Source organism: Neoarius graeffei, chromosome 14 (assembly GCF_027579695.1).
Source record: "Neoarius graeffei isolate fNeoGra1 chromosome 14, fNeoGra1.pri, whole genome shotgun sequence".
NCBI classification, from domain to species: domain Eukaryota; kingdom Metazoa; phylum Chordata; class Actinopteri; order Siluriformes; family Ariidae; genus Neoarius; species Neoarius graeffei.
Window position 1 is genome coordinate 59244172 of NC_083582.1, and position 14803 is coordinate 59258974.

The 14803-nt window shown below is 41.6% G+C and overlaps 1 protein-coding gene across 1 annotated transcript in view; it reads right to left on the reverse strand.

The window, feature by feature from the left end:
- The window catches only part of LOC132898498 (cadherin-12), a 294117-nt gene that overhangs the window by 34347 nt on the left and 244967 nt on the right, over window positions 1–14803 (reverse strand). Inside the window, exon 8 of the mRNA XM_060940161.1 lies at window positions 8664–8800. Coding sequence (XP_060796144.1) covers window positions 8664–8800 — 137 coding nt within the window. The remainder of the gene's footprint in view (window positions 1–8663; window positions 8801–14803) is intronic.

Genomic DNA, 14803 nt, shown 5'->3' on the forward strand with positions numbered 1-14803 from the left:
GGAACAACCTGGGAACCACCATGGCACAGCCCTGCCATGAACTGGAAGCTGATGGGTCACTGTCTGCAATTCAGATCACCATGGACTAAGAGGCTGCTAGCCAAGAAATAACCCCCTGCTTCAAAATTGACACCTTCAAGCTTAACTAAAGTTTGAAGCTGACCACACAAACAAAGAAAAAGCCTTCTGGAGGATAGCTGTATGGTCAGATGAGACAAAGATTGAGTTGTTTGGCCACAATGACCACCATGTACAGAGGAACACTGTACCAGCTGGTGGTGATGGTAGCAGCATCATGCTCTGGAGCTGTTTTGCTGCCAATGGAACTGGTTCATTGCACAAAGTGGATGGAATAATGAAGAAGGAGTACTAGCTCAGAATTCTTCAGCATAAACCATCAGAAACTTGAACACAACTTGGGAGTTACAACAGGACAATGAACCCAAACATGCATCAGAGCTGGTTGTGGAGGATAAAGCAGGCAAACATTAAGCTTAAAACAAGTCATGACTTCAACCCTATTGAAAATATATGGAATGTGCTTATAAGTTGAGTCTATGGCAAGAAAAAAAAATAATTGACCTCTCCCAATTCTACCATGAAAAGTCATGAAATATCCAACCAGAATTCTGCCAGAAGCTTGTTCATGGTAAACAAAAATGTTTGGTCATGGTGACTCTTGCGAAGAAACATTTTACCCAAATATTAGGTGTGCTGTATATAAATTTTTGATGCTGTATGTACATACATACATACATACACATCAGTGTTCTCCCCAGGATTCAAATAAAGGCAACACTTTAAAATTCTGAAAAAAGGGAGCCCATTTGGTGGCATCTGGTGACTTTTAGGAGCATTTTATGGTGGCACTGACACTGTCACTTTTTCCTGTTAACATGGTTGAAAAGGGTGTGAACGTATAATAATATCGCGGCACAGGGGTGTAGTGGTTAGTGCTGTTGCCTCACAGCAAGAAGGTCCTGGGTTCAATCTCAGTGGCTGATAAGGTCCTTTCTGTGTGGAGTTTGCATGTTCTCCCCGTGTCTGTGTGGGTTTCCTCCGGGTGCTCCGGTTTCCCCCACTGTCAAAAGACATGCAGTTAGGTTCATTGGATACTCTAAATTGCCCATAGGTGTTAATATCTGGGCCGTGTTCCCTGGTCAGACATGAGTAGTATGGCGGCTGCCTGTGGCGCCTTTGTATGCCTTTGAATCGGGCATGTTGAACTGTGTCCTTCGCAATTCAGCTGCAAGAAAGGATGATTAGCCACTCTAAATAAATAATAATATTGGCTGGCTTTTTTCGTGGTATATCAGATATATTCCTTTCAGTTAGCAAAATATTGAACTCATCTTCAACTCAGGCGGCACGGTGGTGTAGTGGTTAGCGCTGTCGCCTCACAGCAAGAAGGTCCGGGTTCGAGCCCCGTGGCCGGCGAGGGCCTTTCTGTGCGGAGTTTGCATGTTGTCCGCGTGGGTTTCCTCCAGGTGCTCCGGTTTCCCCCACAGTCCAAAGACATGCAGGTTAGGTTAACTGGTGACTCTAAATTGACCGTAGGTGTGAATGTGAGTGTGAATGGTTGTCTGTGTCTATGTGTCAGCCCTGTGATGACCTGGTGACTTGTCCAAGGTGTACCCCGCCTTTCGCCCGTAGTCAGCTGGGATAGGCTCCAGCTTGCCTGCGACCCTGCAGAACAGGATAAAGCGGCTAGAGATAATGAGATGAGATGAGATCTTCAACTCATTTAAAATCATGCTAGCTGATTGGAATAGATCTGATATACCACGAAAAAAGCCAGCCAATATTATTTAAATATTTCACTCAGCACTCAGATCCACAATGTGTTTCGTGTGATACGAGTGGTGTATTTCCCAGCAAAACGCGCATGTCTGTTTTACATACATTATATATCGTGTGTGTGTGTGTGTTTGCGCCATGTTAAATTTCAAAAGGGGTGTTCACACGGCACATATTTGCATCGATGCTGCACCGATGTATTTTGTTGCGATATATCTTACACCGGTGTAAATTTTGTGGAGCGTTCACTCGTCACAAACCTGCTTACTAGAGAGAAGCGTGTTAGGACCGTTGCAGCCCCACTTGCATTCACACGGCAGTTTTTGTGACCGTGCTATACGATAGTAATAATGCGGAAATGAAATATGCGCATGCGTGAAAATGTACTTCCTTTTCCCGGTTGTCATGGCATCACCAAGCGCCGGGAAAACAATGTGGATGAAGACACCAGTGTTGCCAGATACTGCTGACATTTTCCAGCCCAAAATATGTTCAAATCCGCCAAAATGCACTTAAAACCGCCCAATCTGGCAACACTGGAAGACACGCAGTTCTGTTGTTGTTATATTCGCCATTTTGGAAGCGCAAAATACCAGGATGCAAATTACAGTATGCAATGCCTGTATGTAATCAACTCTCCTCATGCGTAGCAAGTCTACCCCTGTAGCGTTCAGACGTCCCATATATCGGTGCTGCCCTGCAAACTAGCATTTACTCCAGAGTAAATTTCTTAAACCACCTCCCGAGCAGGGTTAGATTTGCACCGGTTTAAGCAGCTTTCAGGGGCTACATCGGTATAACTTTGTACCGTGTGAACACTTTACCGGGGCAGCCCCGGTGCTACACCGGAGTAAAAGTTGCCGTGTGAACACCTCTAAAGAGACGCTGCAATTTTTTCCTTTGACACTGAGTTTATTTTTTATTTCTTCATCCACTAGATGGTGCAATACTCTTAAGAGATACCTCTTCACATGTACAACCTTGCACTTTCCCATTGAGGCTGCAGTCCAGCAAAGGTTATATAGTCATTACACGATGCAAGAAAATAGTTTTAATTAGGAATAGATGGAAAATTTTCTTGATTTTTATCGTTGGTGCTAATATGGCATTAGAGATCATGCCCCATTTTCAAGGCAAAAAAAAGTTCACAAGCTGACTAGTCTCTAATTAATATCATTCAGTCAAATGCCCACACATTTGCTGCATTAACAGAAACAAGGTCTCAAGAGCATGCTTCTCATTACCAGCAACAAGTACACTATTTTAGGACACAGTGCTGACTCATCAGCTCATATACTAGCATCAGCATTGTTATTTCTGATTTCATATCATTTAATACTCCAACATCTGGGACTGCGCCTGGCTCAGGAAGAAAGAGAGAGAGAGAGAGAGAGAGAGAGAGAGAGTTCTTCATGTGTTGCGGTGTTCATGAATGTTGCAGCATTTGGGTATTTGCTTGCAAGATTGCAAGCCACACTGAAGTGTGTGTGATATTAAAACTTGTAATGCTAACAAATACATTATTATTATTATTATTATTATTATTATTATTATGTCACCATGTCAACTCTGAAATATTATTCATTAGTTGTGTTTATCTTATGAATATAATGAAATGTAATTATACATACATTTTTAAGTTTGATAGTTTGGCACAGTTGGTGGTATTTCATGTGAGTCCAGTGATGACAATTTAATTCTCTAACTTTCTGTTTCTCACTATCAGACTCAGAAAAAAAAAAAAATATATATATATATATATATATATATATATATATATATATATATATATATATATATATATATATAAATGTGAGCTTCCAACACTGAATGAACAGGTCTCACTGCTACAGAGATCCAACAGTTTACAGACTTGCTTCATCTTCCAACAACTCTACAAATTAGCATGAGCAAACTAATTAGCATATAAGCGGCATGAGCATGTGAGACAGTTAGCAATGCTTGTTACCATGGTGATAAGACTTTAACTTTCAGTGACCTCACCAGACTATTTCTAGTTCATGAATTTGGAGTGCAGCGTTTGTAATTTTGATTGAGTAACATAAGCTTCATGAGGAATGATTTACATGTCTTCTGAGAGGTCATGAAGAATGGATGTCAGTAAAGTGGTAGTGGGCATTTCATGTCTTACTTTATGAAGAATACTTGGTGAAATGGCATTTTAATGTATTTAATGTCATTAGCCTTAAAATATCAACAGCTTCTCATCTTAGCACTATAATTTCTAAATAGGTAACAAGGTGTTTAAAAATGTTTTGTAATTAAAATGTGATAGCTGTCTGAGAAGACTAGGAGATATAGCCGAATTAAATTAAATTTCTAATTAAATTGAAAAATAAAAAAAGCTTTCATCATCTAAAGGCAGAAGGTTGTTGAAAGGAATTGAGTCTGTTGTTAAATTTATAAGGTCAAAACAAGACAGACATTTTCACAATGAAACCCATTCAGGGGAGATATAATATTTCAGCTTATTATTAGTTACAACCCCAACTCCAAAAAAGTTGGGACACTGGGTAAAACATAAATAAAAACAAAGTGTGAATATTTGCAAATCATGAAAACCCTATATTTCATTGAAAATAGTACAAATACAACATATCAAATGTTGAAACTAAGAAATTTTATTGGTTTTGGAAAAAAAAATGTGTTCATTTTGAATTTGATGTCAGCAAAAAGTGCCAGAAAAGTAGGGGATGGGGCAATAAAAGACTGAAAATTTTGTTTAATGCTAAAATAATAATAATCATTATTATTATTATTATTATTATTATTATTATTATTATTATTATTATTATTATTTGGTTAATTGGCAACAGGTCAGTAAAATGATTGGGTATAAAAAGAGCATCCCAGAGAGGTTGTTTGTCTATGTGTCAGCCCTGCGTTAACCTGGTGACTTGTCCAGGGTGTACCCCACCTCTCACCCATAGTCAGCTGGGAGAAGCTCCAGTCTCAGAAGTAAAGATGGGGAGGTATTCATCACTCTGTGAAAGACTGCGTGGACAAACAGTGCAAGAATTTAAGAATAACATTCCTCAATGTAAAATCACAAAGAATTTGGGGATCACATCATTTATGTCTCTCATCTCATCTCATTATCTCTAGCCGCTTTATCCTGTTCTACAGGGTCGTAGGCAAGCTGGAGCCTATCCCAGCTGACTACGGGCGAAAGGTGGGGTACACCCTAGACAAGTTGCCAGGTCATCACAGGGCTGACACATAGACACAGACAACCATTCACACTCACACCTACGGCCAATTTAGAGTCACCGGTTAACCTAACCTACATGTCTTTGGACTGTGGGGGAAACCGGAGCACCCGGAGGAAACCCAGGCGAACATGGGGAGAACATGCAAACTCCACACAGAAAGGCCCTCATCGGCCACGGGGCTCAAACCCGGACCTTCTTGCTGTGAGGCGACAGCGCTAACTACTACACCACCGTGCCGCCCCATCATTTATGTACATAATATAATTAATATCATTACATAATATCCATCCATCCATCCATCCATCATCTGTAGCTGCTTATCCTGTTCTACAGGGTCACAAGCAAGCTGGAGCCTCTCCCAGCAGACTATGGGTGAGAGGCGGGGTACACCCTGGACAAGTCACCAGGTTATCACAGGGCTGACACATAGACAAACAACCATTCACATTCACACCTACGGTCAATTTAGAGCCACCAATTAACCTAACCTGCATGTATTTGGACTGTGGGGGAAACTAGAGCACCCGGAGGAAACCCACGCAGACAACTCCACACAGAAAGGCCTTCGCCGGCCACTAGGCTCGAACCCCAGACCTTCTTGCTGTAAGGCAACAGGGCTAACCACTACACCACCATGTTGCCACACAAATGTAATAAGAAACCAATAAAGTATTCATAAATACATAAATTATTGGTGTAGTGCTAACCACTACACCACCGGGCCGCCATTATATAATATCATTAACAATAATAATAATAATAATAATAATAATAATAATTTTTATTTATAGAGCACTTTTAACAGTGCTCAAAGACACTTTACAAGGGGCAAGTCGATATAACATTAAAATCATACAGAATAAAGAAAAATATAAATAAAAACCATACAAAGAAGAATAAAAAGCAAAAACAAAATAAAGAAGGCAAAACACAATCAAACATTAAAGACAGATTTAAAAAGGTGAGTCTTGAGCAATGATTTGAATGTGGTTAGGTTGGTGCAGTCACAGAAGGATTTGGGGAGTGAGTTCCAGAGGGTGGGGGCAGCAACTGAGAAGGCTCTATCCCCCCAGGTCCTGGGCTTGGACCTGAAAGGGGTGGAAAGGAGGTTGGCATCCAATGATCGGAGGCTGCAGGAAGGGGTGCATGGGTGGAGCAGGTCAGTCAAGTTGGAGGGGGCAAGATTATGGAGAGATTTGAAGGTGAGGAGGAGAAGTTTATATCGGATGCAGTAAGGGATGGGGAGCCAGTGAAGTTTCTGGAGGACAGGGGTGATATGGTCATAAGAGCAGGTTTGAGTGAGAAGTTGAGCAGCAGAGTTTTGGACATATTGGAGTTTATTTAGAGCTTTGGATGTGGATCCACAGAGAATACTGTTGCAGTAGTCCAAACAGGAAGTGACAAAGGAGTGAATCAGAGTTTCAGCAGCTGAAACAGAGAGAAATGGGCGGAGACAGGCAATATTGAGGAGGTGGAAGAAAACTGTTTTGGTTAACTGATTGATGTGGGGTTCAAATGTCAAGTTGGTGTCAAAAATCATGCCAAGGTTGTGGATTTGAGGGGAGGGAGACAGAGTAGAGTTTTCAATAGTGATAGAGAGGTGGAGGGACTTTGTGAGGGATTTGGGGCCAATGATGATCAGTTCTGAGTTGTTGCAATTTAGTTTGAGAAAGTTTTTTTTTTTTATCCAGAGTTTAATATCTATCAGACAACTGATGAGAGTGGTGTAAGTGGGAGTGGAGATGGTTTTGGAGGAAATGTAAAGTTGAATGTCATCAGCATAACAATAGAAGTGGAGATTATGGTGATGGATGATGCCACCAAGGGGAAGGAGGTAGAAGATGAAGAGGAGGGGACCAAGCACCGACCCTTGAGGGACACCGTGGGACAGGGGGGCAGTGGAGGAGGTACAGTTTTTGATCTTAATGAATTGTTGTCTGTCAGTGAGATAGGATTTAAACCAGGTGAGAGCAGTACCAGTGATATTGAGGGAGGATTGGAGATGGGAGAGAAGGATGGAGTGGTTGATGGTGTTGAAAGCTGCAGAAAGGTCGAGGAGGATGAGGATGTTGAGCTGTCCAGAATCTGAGGAAAGGAGAAGATCATTGGTTACTTTGAGGAGGGCTTTTTCTGTGCTGTGTTTGGTGTGGAATCCAGATTGAAAAGTTTTGTAAAGGTTATTGGAGGAGAGATGAGTTTTCAGCTGGGCAGCAACGACACATTCTAACATTTTTTAAATGAAGGGGAGGTTGGAGATGGGCTGGAAATTATTGGGGAAGTTGGGCTCAAGTCCAGGTTTCTTGAGAATGGGTGTAACAGAGGCGAATTTAAGAGGTGGGGGACAGAGCCGAAACAGTGGGAGATGTTGATGATTTTGGTGATGAGGGGGAAAATGACAGGGAGGCAGTTCTTGAGGAGGGTGGATGGGATGGGGTCCAGGCAAGATGAGGAGTTCTTTGTTCCAGTGATGTATTTAGACAGTTCCAGAGTGGAACAGAGGGGAATTAAAAGATTCAGAGACATAATACATAATATAATTAAAATATTCAGAGAATCTGGAGAAATCTCTGTATACAAGACAAGGCTGAAAACTGACATTGGATGTCTGTGATCTTCAGGCCCTCAGGTGACACTGCATTAAAAGTAGACACATGTCTGTAGTAAATCACTGTATGAGCTCAGGAACACTTCATTAAACCATTGTCTGTGAAAACAGTTCATTACTGCATCCACAAATGCAAGTTAAAACCATATATAAATAATATTCAGAAACACTGCCACCTTCGCTGGTCCCAAGCTCTTTTACGATGGACTGAGGTGAAGTGGAAAATTGTCTAGAGGTCTGATGAATCAAAAGTAGAAATTCTTTTTAGAAAGCATGAACACCAGGTCCTCCAGGCTAAAGAGGAGAGGACATTTCAAAAGCCAGCATCTGTGATGGTATGAGGGTGCGTTAGTGCACATGGCATGGGTAGCTTGCACATCTTGGAAGGTCTCATTAATGCTTGAATGATATATACACATTTCAGAGCAATATGCTGCCATCCAGACAAATATTTTTCAGGGAAGGCCTTCCTTCTTTCAGCAAGACAGTGCCAAACTGCTTTCTGCACACATTAAAACTGCATGGCTCCACAGTAAAAGAGTCTGGGTGCTAAACTGGCCCACCTGCAGTCCAGACTGGTCTCCCATTTGGCACATTATGAGGTGCAAAATATGACATAGGAGACCCTGAACTGTTGAGCAACTGAAATTGTGCATCAGGAAAGAATGGGACAACATTTCTCTTTCAAAACTACAGCAAATGGTCTCCTCAGTTCCCAAACATTTACAGACTGTTGTTAATAGTAGAGGTAATGCAAAACAGTGGTAAACATGCCCCTGTCCCAACTTTTTCAAAACATGTTGCTGACATCAAATTAAAAATGAGCATATATTTGTCAGAAAACAATAAAATTTCTCAGTTTCAACACTTGATATGTTGTCTTTGTACTATTTTCAGTGAAATATAGGGTTTCTATGATTTGCAAATTCTTGCATTGTGTTTTTATTTACAGTTTATACAGCATCCCAGCTTTTTTTGAAATTGGGGCTGTACATTGAGACCATTTGGGGAAGTTGAAGCATACTTACTAACTTTTGTTGCCACAACAGAAATGTTGTGTTGGACTCTGCTCTCCCTGTCCAGAAGCTCATTCGTGGAGATGGTTCCTATTACAGGGTCAATGTCAAAGAAGCTATCGAGGTCACTTTTCCAGTCAATAGAATACCTATATAATTCAGGGGGAAAAAATCATTACTCAAAGCAACTGGGTTCTATATGATTTGCATTATTTAGAAACATAAATGTTGTATCATGTTTGACTATAATTTCCAGCTTGAACATTTTAAGAAAATATTCTTTTTCCATAAATTTTGTGAAAAGTCTTTGGCTGAGAGATGCAATATTATGTTACATAGTAATTTATACAACAATACTGGTCCACTAATTTGATTAGACAAGCAGAGTTCTAAGAGAGCTTATATTTATATCACTCCTTTTGTCTGTGTTTGCTATGTAAAATTCCAATTCTAGTAACAGTCCCACTGAGACCATAACTACAGTAGAGCTAGCAACATCATCATTGGACATGGCTAACAATAATTTTTTTTCATGAATATAACTTCTGACATAAAATATAAAAGCTCTGAACTTTTAAAATGATGAAAGCTCATCAGATGAAGATAAAAAGGAAGAAGGGAAGCCAAGCTCACCAGATGTAATTTTAACAGGAAAGTACCATCAACAGTAGACATGGACAGCCAAGTCCATCTCTAAAAAGATGATGGACAACCTATCATCTCTAAAAAGTGAAGCCACCACAAGTCTAGTACCCCTGATGGCTGGCTGTATTACAATTTTTAGCACCACCTATCCCCATGAGTTTCAATAACAAAACAGCCTTTTTTCCCATGTCACTTTTTTCATCTGAACTGTCTTTCCATCTACAGTGTCTAATTTGAACAGTTAGTTTTCCCAATTATATTATCTCCACATTTTTAATTTTCCCCTCAGAAATTAGTATTTTAAGTGATTATCGTACAAAGACTTGGATACACCATAGCATAAGAAGGTGTGGATACACTGTATGAAGTGATTTAAATGATTGACAGCCTTGGCTGAGCAAGATCGGGTGCAGCACCTGCATCGCGCCCTGTCTGTTCATTACATATACCTACAGTATATATCTGAACTTTTCTGGACACATGCACTTAAACAAACTGTTAACAATTTATGTTCAATACTTTGAAACATTGAGAGGTTTCATTGGAAAAGGCCAGTTTAATCATACTCACTACCTATACCAATCCATATAGCAACCTTGATAGCTATATTATTTCAGTATTAACAACATTAAACCAGCTATTGAAATCTACACAAAAGCCATTTGTTCATCAGTGAACACATACAATACCAATAACATTATGATGGATCTTATAAGTAGGCTAGTTCATTTACAGTGCACTCAGAATAGCCATGTGTCCCAAATAATGAGTTATTAACTCACTGGTATGATGAATGGGTCATGATACTTACATCAATGTCAATTAATTTCCAGTTCATGCAATAAATGTCCTTCCTAGATGCATCTGTATTAATGAAATATCTTCAGTTGAAACTATTAAGCTCTAAGCTCTCTGGATAGATGCAATGAAGAGAATTTGAGAATGTGCCCATATTTGTCTGATTGTCTGGCTCTAAATTTGACAACATGATGGAAGTATTTTGGCATCATAGAAGTGGAGGCAATGGAGCCAGGCCATCCATGTTTTCTAAAGTTGATGGAAAGTACACATCATTGTGAGTTACGGTAGCTTGCCAGCTACCCCATAGGCTATCAGTCAGTGACTGTGGCTTCTTCAGGATCTTTTTCCATTCATGGAGCAAAACTAAACAAATTATTAGGCCATATTGTGTCTGAAATGTCACTTACTTGATATGAATTTCTTATTTATAAAACTGGTGCATAAAAGCAATGTTATATTCTTCATTTGGCATTGGGTAGGCTAAGGATAATGAGACATGAGACTGAGTAGTATTTTGTGTTTCACTTCTCTGGTAGTGGGCATGTGCCATCCTTGACCACGATACAGTGGAGTAGTAAGGCATCTCTTTCCCTCCACTAACCTGGGGTGGTGCCTTGAGCGAGCACTCACAACCTCTCACTCCCTCTGGTCAGGGTTATGACCAAAGACTGGACTTGATAGACTACATGCAGGAGACCACCACCTGGTGGTTCAATGGGCAGGAAGGCAGACCCAGCAAAGCATTTGTGAAGCGCGATCAGAGCACAGTGCAACATGTAGAACACTGTTAGCCATACACTGCATCCTGACCTAGCTCCAGCTGTTTTGATTCTGTCTTGCCCCTGGACCCAGTTAATTTGGGATGAGAGAGTGAAGCTGACGGCTGCGTAACTCTCCCTCACTCTAATCCAAGTCACCCACAAGTCATGACTTCAAATTCAAGTCCTGTGGCGATGGCCAAGAGGTGAAGCAGCAGGTGTGGAAACACTGGAAGCTGTAGTCACGAACCTGCACACAGGCAGCCCAGGGCATAGGGTCACTCTCTGCTGGAATGACGCAGCAGTGGAATTTAGCAACCTCTGGGGTGTCTGAGCAGTCCTGTTTAGGAATTGCTCTGCTCACCTCAATGGAGGAAGGGGCTATAACCAGTGCCCCAAACATAGCCTGCTTCACCTCACACGAGCCAGCACACCACGGTTGGTGGGAATCCCACTCAGCAGTCGAAATACAACAAATAAGAAGATGAATAGGAAAGTGAAGGTACTCAACCTTGGCACATGGAATGTGTGCACTCTACTGGGGGTTGGACTTCCTAGCATTAACACTCTTCTGTAGAAAGCCAAAGCCAGATGGACTGATCATGTTGTCAGGATGCCAGACAGTTGACTACACAAACAGTTGTTATATGGAGAGCTGTGCCAAGACAAGCATTCATCTGGGGGGCAAAATAAATGCTTTCAGGACAATCTCAAAGTGTCCCTCAGGGCCCTAGAGGTCAATCTCGGCTCCTGGGAGTCACTTGCTCAGGATCGTTCAGCATGGTGAGCAGGGCTCACCAGTGGTGCATGTGCAGTTGAAATGGAGTGCATCGCTGAGGCCCAGAGGAAACGAGTTGCATGGAAGGCTCAAACTATCACCACCCCCACTACAGCACCTACCTACACATGCCCGACATGTAGGCATACCTTCAAAGCCTGGATTGGCCTCATCAGTGACCTCTGGACCCACAAATGCCACCCACCTGGTCATCTTTAACCCCAAAGGATGAACATCATCATCGGTATTTTGTGTGGGCAGATTTTTTTTTTTTCTTTTCTTTTTTTTGCCAAGAACCCTGGAATCAGCATAACAACTGAAGGTAACACAAAGGTGACAGTATCTGAAAGGGATAAATTTAGGTGGTCAATACACAACATATCTCTCCCCCTTACTTTTGAGGTTCCCTTAACAAAAGTAAAACATTTCATTGCCTTAATATTTTCTTTATTTTCTTTCTGTTAACTGTGCACATATTAACATTTCTTAATTTGCAAAATGTTTCCACAATAGAACTTTTGCCTGAACTAGAAAAAGAGGGTAGACTACCTCATTTCCCAGTCTAAACCCTGGGGATTATTCTGCCCCAACTTCATAGGTTAGTTTCTAGACTATAGTGATGGACTATCTGGTGGCTATCTGTCTCTTTTGGGATAAGTATGACCTGTGGGTAAGTCAGTCACATTGTCTCTTGCTGAGGACAATATGGGTCCTGGTCTGGGCATAATGATGCCTTAGATGGGCACCTGAGCTAGTGTAGGTGTGCCTGGAATGGCGTCTGTTCCTGGAGTTTGCTTCTGGGGTTCTTCTGGTGAGGGGTGCTGTTCTGCGTCACCTTCCAGCTCTGAAACAGGAGATGTTGGCTGAGGAGATGAGTCATCATGGGACCCAGAAGTGTGGAGCAGCTGATCAATGTGTCTTCTCCAGATGAGATGGTTGCTGGTTTCTACTGTGTATGACACAGGACCTGCTTTTGCCACAACCATTGTGGGTATCCACCTTTCCCCTTTGGTATAGTTCCAGGTGAGAATTCTGTCTCCTGCTGTGAAGCTCTGTAACCTAGCTTTTACCCATCTCTCCACCTGAGCTGTCTATTGAAGGTGCACAATCTCTCCTGTCTATAGAGGTCTCAGGAGGTCAAGATGAGTGGAAAGTTGTCTCTTGAACAGGGCCAAGGCAGGAGACAGCTTTGTTGTAGCATGAGGTGTATTACGGTATGACAAAAAGACATGACCACAACCTCAGGCCATTTGCTATGAGCATTGACTACAGTTAAAAATATGTGGTTCTCCAACAATCTAGCAAAGTCTATGTGGATTCTTTGCCATGGTTCTTCAGGCCAGTCCCATGGATGTAATGGAGCCAACTGTGGGAGGTTTCTCAATTTCTGGCAGGCAGAACATGACTTTGCTTTCTTCTCTATAGCTGCATCCAGGCCTGCCCACTAGAATTAGCTACATCCATTTTTTTTTCATTCGCACCACACAGTGTCCAAAGTGGAGCTTGTCAAGTACTTTTTTTCTTGGTGGCAGTGGAACAATGATATGATGGCCTCATGATAGACATCCAAATTGGACTGAAAGCTCAGTCCCTCTCACAAGGTAAGGCTTTAAGCTTGGTATCATCTCTCCTCTCCTCCCACTTTTGCTGATGTCCATAACCTCAGACGAAACTCGATCGGTGTGTGTGAGTTTCTTTCCATGAGTCAAGGTTACTGGAGCAACAGGAACTTCCTTGAAGTAGAAAATCTCTGCTTGTGTTGGTTCAGTGTGCATGACAGGTCACAGGAGCCTGAAAAGCCTGTCCTCATTTACATGCTGGTCAGCTTTCCTATACTTGATGTCATGCTGGTGGACAGGCAATAAGAGAGCTCATTGCTGCACACGACTGGCAGCCAGTGACGGAATGCCAGTATAAGGACCAAAGATAGAGGTGAGTGATTGATGATCCATCAGTAGTGTAAATTTTCTGCTGAAGAGATATAAAAGGAATTTGTTCACTCCAGACACAATAGCCAGTGCTTCACGCTCAATCTGTGCATACCTGCTTCTGTCTTGCTCAGTCATTGATGCAAAGGTGATTGGTCTCTCTTCCCCTGATAGCAGGATGCATGACACTGCCACACGCATACCATAAGGTGAGACATCACTTGCCAACTGAAATGGTAGTGTGGGGTTAAAGTGGGTGAGAGCTTAAGATTTAGAGAGGGCCATTTTGACTTCTTTGAAAGCTGATTCACATTTATCTGTCCAGTTCTATGTCCTGATTTTGTTTAAAAAGCTCATGCAGTGGCTTAAGCTTATTGGGCAAATTAGGTATGAACTTTGCATAGTATGTAAGCAGACCAAGGAATGATCTCGGCTGACTCACATTCTTCAGGGATGGCACCTCCAGAATAGCTTTCACCTTTGATGGTGCCTTGTGGAGTCCTGTATTGTTAATTACATGCCCTAGGTACTCAACAGAAGATTTGAAAAACTCAAACTCAGACTGCAGTTTTTCAGTCTTTGTAGTGTTGCATCCAGGTTCCTTAAGTGTGACTGTTTATCTGGTCCTGTGAAAAGCAAGTCATCCAAATAGCACTGGACCTCTGTTAGTCCACTTAGAATTTGGTCCATTACTCTTTGGAAAAGTGCTGGAGCAAAAATAATTTGAAAATGGAGCCTCTGATGCCTGTACTGCTCTTTGTGCATTACTATAGTCAACAGTAAATATGACTCTGGATCCACATGCATCTGAAGATATGCTTGACATAAGTCTATCTTACTAAACTTCTGTCCTCCAGCCAAACCTGAAAAAAAGTCATCAATGAAAGGTAAAGGGTACTATTCTCCAGTCAAGACAGGGTTCACAGTGACTTTACAATCACTGCAGATCCTTAGACCCCCATCCTTTTTCATGACTGGAACAATTGGGGTAGCTTGTTCACTTGTTCTCACTGGTTCCAATACTCCACTCTTCACTAATCTGTCTAATTTGGCCTATACCTTGGGTTTGATGGCATACAGAACAGGTCTAGCTTTTAGACATTTTGCTGTGCTTCTTGGTTCAGCTGTCAGCTTAACCATAATATACTTCATGCTGCCAAGCTCTCCATCAAAAATTGTGGAATATTTCTCCAAGAACTCCTGTGGGGGGCCTGTTTCTCCATCATTGACTAGGAACACTTC